This window comes from Cebus imitator, unplaced genomic scaffold, assembly GCF_001604975.1.
Source record: "Cebus imitator isolate Cc_AM_T3 unplaced genomic scaffold, Cebus_imitator-1.0 Scaffold622, whole genome shotgun sequence".
Lineage (NCBI taxonomy): Eukaryota > Metazoa > Chordata > Mammalia > Primates > Cebidae > Cebus > Cebus imitator.
Window position 1 is genome coordinate 456,504 of NW_016107937.1, and position 9,273 is coordinate 465,776.

Genomic DNA, 9,273 nt, shown 5'->3' on the forward strand with positions numbered 1-9,273 from the left:
GAGAAAAGAGGCAGTAGGAAAGAAGGGAGACAGAGTCAGTTGCCCTCATGTTGTCTTCATTGGGTCTTGTTTGGAAAGCTGAGTCTCCTCTCTAACAGAATAGTTTTTTCCTTCAAAAATCTTTGAGTGATCATTTGAGCTAAATGAATGAATTATGTAACATAAGATTCTATTTAGTAATATCCAACTTTTTAAACTTTTGGTATTGAACAAACCTTTCAAAATCAAGTTCTGTATTATCATGATAAATCAGCCAACACTAAAATTGTTTAAATATACAATTTAAATGAACTCCATGGTCTAAGTCAAATTATTTATGATAACCCATTAAGTTATCAGTGCTATGCACCTATGCTGGATAAACAAGGGGTATTTAAGAAGACATACGTTCAGTGGTAATCATGAACTCATGAAGAACTGGCAATCCCATTACTGGGTATTTACCCAAAGGAATATAGATTATTCTACTATAAAGCACATGAATACGTGTGTTTATTGCAGTGCTGTTTACAATAGGAAAGACATGGAACCAACCCAAATGCCCATCAATGATAGACTAGATAAAAAATAATGTGGTACACAATGGTGTACTTTGTAGCCATAAAAAGAAATGAGATCATGTCTTGCAGGGACATGGATGAAACTGGAAGCCATTATCCTCAGCTAACTAACACAGGAACAGAAAACCAAACACGGCATGTTTTCACTCATAAGTGGGAGTTGAACAATGAGAACACATGGGCACAGGCAAAAGAACAACAAACAGTGGAACTTGTTGTGGGGTGGGGGCCGAGGGGAGGGAGAGCAACCAGGACAAATAGCTAATGCATCAGTTCAGCAAATGTGCTGGCTGAATGTGAGGGTAATCAGTGAGGGATCATGCTTCAGTGATCACATAAAAATATTCAGTCAAATCAGTAAGATATTGTAAAGTGAAGGATAATCTAACTTGTAAGGGATATTCAACAAAATCTTTCAACCAAGCATCTTGCTATTTTTCTCCCAGTTCAGCTACAGAAGAAAACCTTACCTGGTACTTGCAATATTATATGCAATAATAATAATGGTACATGTCTCTCAAGATAACCTAAAATTCTCAATATCGTAGTGAAATAAGGTAAAGTTGTAATTTCAGGGTGCTTTCTTCTTTATTTCTATTTAGTGTTGAAACATCTCATGGTTAAAGAGAGTAGATTATTCTTATCTCTCTTTTACAGTTCAACAATAAAACGGGCATTTATAAAGTGCTTATCATTTGTAAGCCAAAGCAATAAAAATACATATTTTCAAGGAAAATAAGCCCCACAGGACAATGACTTCTACATATACTAGCGTTTTACAAGACTTGATTCAAAATATCCTGACTCTGTATGTGGCATTTCTTTTAGTACCAACAGATTTTACTACTGATTACTAGAGTACATCTTTTTAATAATCTTTTTCATAGCATTTTTTACCTCTTGATTCCTCAAGCTATAGATCAATGGATTTAGCATGGGAATCACCACTGCATAGAATACTGAGGCAAATTTGTCTTTATCTAGTTTATGGCTTGACTTAGGCTGTAGGTACATAAAACTGAGGGTCCCATAATATATGGAAATAGAAAACACGTGAGAAGTGCAGGTAGAAAAGGCTTTCTGTCTTCCTGCAGCAGAGTGGATCCTTAGGATAGCAAAGACAATAAACACATAGGAGATGAGAACAACGATAAGAGAACAAAAAACATTGAACCCAGCAATAATGAACAATAACAACTCCTTGACGTGTGTATCTGAACAAGCCAGAGCAATCAGAGGAACATCATCACAGTAGAACTGGTTAACCACATTAGAGTCACAAAAAGACATGTGGAATGTGGCCATTGCTTGTATGAGTCCCACAGTGAATCCATAAATATATGAGCTAGTGACCATTTGAATGCAGAGCCTCCTAGGCATGAGAACTACATAGAGTAAAGGGTTGCAGATGGCAACATACCGATCATACGCCATGACAGAGAGCAACAATAATTCCCAAACTGAAAATGTGATAAAGCAACACACTTGAGTGGCACATGCATAAAATGACATGCTTTTAATTTCACGCAAAGAGTTGACAAGGGTGTTTGGAGTGATAGCAGAGGTACCATAAAAATCCACAAAAGCCAGATGGCTAAGGAAAAAATACATTGGTGTGTGAAGCTGAGGACTGATTTGGATTAGCACAATTAAACCAAGGTTACCCATAACAGTAACTAAGTAAATCAGTAGGAATACACCAAAGAGAATGACTTGAAGTTCCGGATTATCTGTGAGCCCTAGGAGGATGAAGTCAGTCACTGATGAATGATTGCCTTTTGCCATGTAATAGACACAAGATTCTTCTAAAATGAACTCCAGAGCACACCTTCTGAATAATCTTGATGCTATAAGAAATGATCAATTAAATGTGAGAAGATAGCCATGACTTACCAGGATATTACATTAAATTTAATTACAGTTCTGATAAGTACTCTGAGTTATACGTAAATTTTCCTTATGCTTTTTGAGTCATATAATTTGGTTCAGACAGAAATTCTAAGATATGTAATTCATTAAGGAGTTTAAAATAAAAGAATTTTAAATCAAATACTGTAATTAATACAAAAGTAAAATCTATGTTGTACTTTTCTTGAAAAACAAAAAAAAAAAAAAAACCACACACACACATTGCAATGCTAAGAATGTAATAGTGACAATATATATAAAATTATTTCTTAAATTATAAGTTTATTTTATGAAATTATACACAGATATATTTGTTCACAAGGATATCACAAATTAACAAAATTAAATGAGGACAATCTAATATAAAGAGTTAAAATCAAAATATTAACACTATTTATCTTTTTGGACATCCAGGTTGGAGTAATTTTAAAATTTTATTTTTTTCCTTATCTCTGTTTTTTCTTTAATTGACATTTAATATTAATATTAAAGAATAACAGGATTTTTAAATATTCTGGCTTTGTCTTTCTGGAAGAGTGCACACCCATGAACAATTTTACAGATTATAAACAGCTTTAGCTGACTGAAAAACATGACTTAACTTCTGTCTTTAGATATCTAAATGGTCCAAAGTGTATAGCATTTGGGCAGCATTTTGAAGAGCTCAATTCTGCAGACCATTTTCTCAAACCCAAACTGGTCTCTGACGGCTTGAAAACGGTCAGAATTAAATTGCTCCTTGCATTTCTCAAGCAGAGCACAGGATAAGTTAACTCAATTCTCCTTCATAATTATATTGTCTCAGGTTGCTTTACATGTATCTTGCAGATCTTCAAGGCAGGTAAAATACTCTTTTCTGTCACTTTCACTTCTCAGTCAAACATCTTAGAGCAGGCCTCTACTTTATCAACTGTACTCATAACTTAACCAAGTGTAATTTGCCTTCCTTTCCCATTAAACCAGAACATCTCCTTACCAACTTCACTATTGAACTCACTATCCCCAAATCCAATCCAGCCTAGTTTTCTTTGGCAGAGTAGCAGCACTGGCTTCTGTTAATACACCTTAGGTTTCCAAAACAAAGTAGTCTCTAGGTTGTTTATTTTGATTTGTACCTTGGAGGCTCTGCTTCTATTACATATGCTTTGTGTGACATGTACTTCAGATTCTAAACCCCTGTGCTCTCTTCTTTACACTTTTTTTGTTCAGTGATTTTATTCAAGCCTATGTCTCCAGTAAGCATCTATATTCTGGCTATGCACACATATATATTTCTATTTCAGATTTATTTTCTCTATTGGCATCTCTGCATGTTATGCCTAATATTCAAGACCTGGAGTATATACTTTCTCTAGGTGCATAGTGACATTATTCACTAAGTTTTCAAATCAGGGACCAATCATTTTTTACTATGCATTCCTGTTCTTTATGCCAATATTTCATTGTTTCCAGTTACTAACAATGTTATATCTAACATGCTTTTAAAATCTGTTAACTTACATTTTTCTCTTGATGCAACAATAGTTTTTTTTTTTTTTTGCTTTATTGTAACTGACAACTGACTCATATTCTTGCCCTCAGTCTTTCCTCCTTCTCTCTCTTCCTTACATCGCAGCTGAAATAAACTCTACAGATACAAACATTATTCCAATATTTTCCTGCTTAAATCTCTTAATGCCTTCTCCATTGCCCTTAAGATAAAGTCCTAGGCATCTTTTCTTTTTTTTTTTAATCTCTTGTTTTTTTTTTTTTTAACATGGCTAACATAGTTCTTGAAAACCTAGGCCCTGGCCAGACACGGTGGCTCACACCTGTAATCCCAACACTCTGGAAGGCCGAGGCGGGCAGACAACGAGGTCAAAAGATCGAGACCGTCCTGGCCAACATGGTGAAATCCCATCTCTACTAAAAAAAAATACAAAAACTAGCTGGGCATGTTGGTGCACACCTGTAGTCTCAGTTACTTGGGAGGCTGAGGCAGAGAATTGCTAGAACCTGGGAGGTGGAAGTTGCAGTGAGCCAAGATCAAGCCACTGCACTCCAGCCTGGTGACAGAATGAGAGAAAGAAAGAAACAGAGAGAGAGAGAGAGAGAGAGAGGGAGGGAGGGAGGGAGGGAGGAAGGAAAGAAGGAAGGAAAGAAGGAAGGAAGGAAGGAAGGAAGGAAGGAAGGAAGGAAGGAGAAAGCCTAGGCCACGAGTCTCAGACCACAGCATTCTGCATGTGGCCTTCACATTCCAGATATGATCAACTATCACAGTTATTCAAACATGATCTACATATATATATGGGTTTCCTTCTGTGCCCAGAACACTTTTCTTCCGCTATTATTACCTATCCCTGATTTTTCTTCTACTTAACTTAAAATTATTCTGTTAAATAATTTCCTCTCAGAGGCTTTTATGACCTCCTAGGCCAAAATTGGTGCTTCTCATATACACTATTCTGCATCCACTAATTGCTTTAAGATAGCACTTACCACATTATATTGCAACCAACTGTTAACATTTCTGTAACACACCTTAAACTTGAAACTCTCCTTTTCAAGCAAGTTTTAATTCCTAAATTATACCCATCTTAATTACTTACCTCTAGTAGTATCTAGTATCAACAAATCATCAATAATTATCTGTTAAATGATTAAGCGAATAGAAGTAGTAGTCATATAAGTTTGATGCCTTTCCCACAACTCAGTTTGAGTCTTTTGTTTTTTCTACCTAATGTCTTTCTATATTCAAAATGCTGTCTTTCAGTTCAACAACAAATCTCCAAATAGTACATTGCACCTGAAAGCGACCTTTGTGAAGCCAGTAACATTTAAAATTACCTGGATGTGAGACAGCTCTGTATTATTTTTTTTTATGGTCCCTCTGGAAACTTTGTATTTATTGTTACTTTTGTTAAATAAACATTGCAAAACAACATAATGATGATTCAGTAACAGGCAATTATTTGATGTTTAATGTTTGGGGACAAAACTATTTCCCTTGAAATGGTAGAGTAGTCTTTCAGCTATTAGTCAATAAATGAGTGGGGAGTAGAGGAATATTTTAATGATCTCTTTTGGGAAAACAATTTGATTAATGGCTATATCTGCTTTGATTATTTCCTACACTTGCTTTAATTTTGTTACATCGTCTTTTGATTACAATTATGAATTCATTTAAAATAAATGTTGAGCTTGTGGGCCTCATATATAGCAGCAAATTTTATAAAGTTTTAGGTGAAAGATAACTTTTCCAGTTAATAACACTTAAATCTGCCTTCTGAGATTAATATCACAACGTGTTGTTATAATTGGCATTGTAGTTCAACAGCAAGGATTACTTTTAAAAAAAAAAAATTTTGTTGTCCTCCCTAGGAGTGGAATGCATACAAACCACAGGTTAATTGGCACCTAGCTGTTGTCATTCAACAGAAATAGATGAACTCCTTCATCCAGAAGAATGTTTGCTAATAATAGCTGAAGCTTGTTCTAGAAATTCTCTAAGATGGCTCCTTAAAGTCTATATTGAAACATGTCTGACATTATACGAAACAGACAACTAGAAATACTCTCACATAGTAATGAAGACACAGGAAGAAAATTGAGAAATGTAGGAGTGTGATGATGAATTTATTATGTAGAAATAAAGACTCCTTACCGGTCTTTGTTTTTAGGAAGTCACAGAAGACACTGTCTTTGCTTGGGCAATAAGGAATGCACTAGCATAGAGGGAACTGGTATGCTTTTCAGGGGCTCAGTAGTGGCTGTGCCTCTACTTTGGCCTGTATGAATGGAGTGGACCTACAGACCTGTGCTCTCTAATAACAGTAAGGGATGTTGTTATTCTGAAATGGTGACAACAAGGTGGATGAAATACTGGTATTGGGTTACAATACTTTGTTAGGCTGTAACTGAGGTACTTAACCCAGTTTCTATGGATCGTGGGTTATAGATGAATGGGCAGTTGATGTTGTTTAATAATTGTATATAATTCTATAGCTGTAGGGGACACATAAAGCATAGCGTCTTAAAATATTTTTTCCATTTGTGTATTTAGACAAAATACAGAGCTCGTGAGAAAAAAAAAGCTAATAACACCAGTCACAATGAACATTTTTTTCCTTAGGATTTTTTCATAATTAAGTCCAAACATAGATTAAAGAGAACACATGGACACAGGCAGAGAACCATCATACACCAGGGCCTGTTAAGGAGTGGGGAGATAGGGGAGGGATAGCAGGGGGTGGGTTTTAGGGGAGGGAAAGCATTAGGAGAAATACCTAATGTAGATGACAGGGTGATTGATGCAGTCAACCACCATGGCACATATATACCTATGTAACAAACCTGCACATTCTGCACATGTACCTCAGAACTTATAATAATAAAACTCTTTTATTGAAATGAGAACTGAATTTCCTTGAAGCAGGACCTTCCTAAACTACAGCATGTTAATGCAATAGCTCCTTTGCAGATTTTTTCCAAAGGAATATACCCAGTGCTTTGGATATGAACATACGAGAATATTGGAAACTTAATACGTCATAATTAGGAATGCTGCTCTAGCTCATTTTTCAGGCACAGTAGATTAATTAGTCGAGTTAACAGCCCCAGTTAAAGGCTTCTTTGTAATCATGCTCTTTTTCTATAAATGTGTAGTACTTCTGTATTCTGCCTCTGACCTCAGTCATGTGACTTGTTTTTAGCTGATGTTTTGACAACAGACTTGACACAAATGTAGGCCTGAGAAAGGCGTAGTGTATTTCAACTTCCTGTCTTGCTCTTCTGCCTTTGCCAGGACCACAGATGCATGCTAACCTGTTGGCAGATGAGAAGTCATATGGTGCTAAAGTAGTTTTCACAGGTGGGGACATCTTAGGGCAGCTTGTTTCCAGGCAACACACAGGCTGAGTACAAACTCATGAGTGGATGCAGACAAGATTAGCCAAGCATAGTCCAGTACAGAAACTGTCCTACGACATGTGGTAAATAACACATTGCATTTGTTTAAGCCATTATGTTTTGGATTTTTAAATTCATCATTTTTGTGTCAATAGAAAGCATTTATGTAATGCCAGTTGTGAATGGACATGGAGAAGATATGGGAGCTCCAAAACAGTCACAAACTGCAGTGCCCCCTTCCCTGCTACTTAGGACAGGAGTTTTCTCAGGAATTCTTAGTTATGCTGAGTTTCCTGGGGGCATTTGCATTGCTGTTCAGGGCTAAGGTCTTCATGATCTGTTCTGCTCATCTTCGAGCTGTAGCTTTCCAAGTCCTTCAATGATTTCCCTAATCTTTATTTCCTTATCAATCTTTCCCTAATCAATATTTCCCTATTCTTTATTTCCTAAATGCTCCATCATTCTTATTAGCCCTTATTCTTATAACAAGCCCTTTCTCTGTTTCTGTACAGAACTAACTGTGGCACAGGAGTGAAGGAGACAACAGGCATCTGAGGAAGGGAACACCAGGCCGAAAGATGGCTTCTCAGTGGGCATTCATAGTATCTTTCTGGTCTTCTGTCATTAAGTATGAAAACGGGGTATAGATTAAAGAGTGAAGCAAAAATATTAAATGATAGGTATGAGTCACAAAATCAAATCTTTCTTAAGCTAAATGATGGGAACACATAAACACATAGAGGAGAACAAAACATACTGGGGCCCTTCGGAAGCTGGACGCTGGGAGGAAGGATTCAATCAGGAAAAATAACTAATGGGTACTAGGTTGAATACCTAGGTGATGAAAAAATCTATACAACAAACCCCCATGACACAGTTTACATATATAACAAACCCGTACTTCTACCCATGACTTTAAATAAAAGTTTAAAAAAATACTTTAAGATTATGACACATACTCCCTCTATCACATTTATCATTTTATCGACTGAGTTGAACAATAATCCTCATTTATAAATTGCTCCCTCAAGTTCATGTGACTTATAATTCGTAGGCTAGCATTCAAGTTAGCAGGTTCATAGAAGGAAGGGAAATGATATGCAAGTGCCTACCACGAGCTATTACCCCTTTCCATGTTGCTTAGTCCTCAAAAAGTCTCTAAACTGAGTAACATTATTCTCATTTATCTGAGGGATAAACTGGTAAGAGCACACATGGAGACCAATGCCATGTTTGGAATCTAACCATGTTCTTTGACTATAAGCCGTGTGCTTATTCACTTAGCTACATTGCCTACTGGGTTCATTGTGTTATAAGCTATTACCTTAATAAATAATGACCAGCTTATCTGAGCTTTGTCAGACACAACTTCATGTAATCCTTGTTACTGGTAAATGATTTATGATGATTCAATTACTGTGAATACATATGTTTGAATTATAATGCCCTCCCCTACTCCCTCCAGAATTCTATCCCTGAGTTACATTTTTCACATTTTGGGAAAAAGTATAATGAGATCTTGTAGGCATAAGAAAAGCATTCTTTTAGAGAATTAGTCTTCAGAGAGAGAAAGACTTCCAGGAATTAAACGGCATGTTCGATCAGTGCCATAGGTGACGTTAGAAAGCAGTACTCTTTGTATAATAAAGACAATATATTAAATGTATAAATATGGGACATTTTTATATTGTCATATCTTTTTTTAAAAAAATTAGGAATTGAGAAAGAAAATATTTAGATGATGTGTCTTTATTTTTCATGTGGGATATTGTAAATATAGCTTCAGAATCCTGAACCGGAGATGGATGACAAGAGTTAACTTTTCTCTGTGCTCTGAACAAGATGTAATAACTAATTATATATCTTGATGATGACTTTTTATACTCTTCATTTGGGAAATGGGAAAATTTGTATAAAA

The 9,273-nt window shown here is 35.9% G+C and overlaps 1 protein-coding gene across 2 annotated transcripts; it reads right to left on the reverse strand.

Moving 5' to 3' along the window:
* Nucleotides 1–1,129: 1,129 nt before the first annotated feature.
* LOC108295156 (olfactory receptor 5AL1) lies at nucleotides 1,130–5,259 on the reverse strand. Of its 2 annotated transcripts, none has more exons than XM_017517197.2 (2): nucleotides 5,057–5,259; nucleotides 1,130–2,407 (listed from the first exon to the last, which is right to left on the reverse strand). In XM_017517197.2, exon 2 carries the CDS (start codon nucleotides 2,343–2,345, stop codon nucleotides 1,404–1,406), a length of 942 nt encoding a protein of 313 aa, XP_017372686.1. In that variant the 5' UTR covers nucleotides 2,346–2,407; nucleotides 5,057–5,259; the 3' UTR covers nucleotides 1,130–1,403. The 2 variants fall into 2 exon arrangements, with proteins under 2 accessions (XP_017372686.1, XP_037590394.1); XM_037734466.1 differs by lacking the exon at nucleotides 5,057–5,259 and adding an exon at nucleotides 4,280–4,308.
* Nucleotides 5,260–9,273: the final 4,014 nt, after the last annotated feature.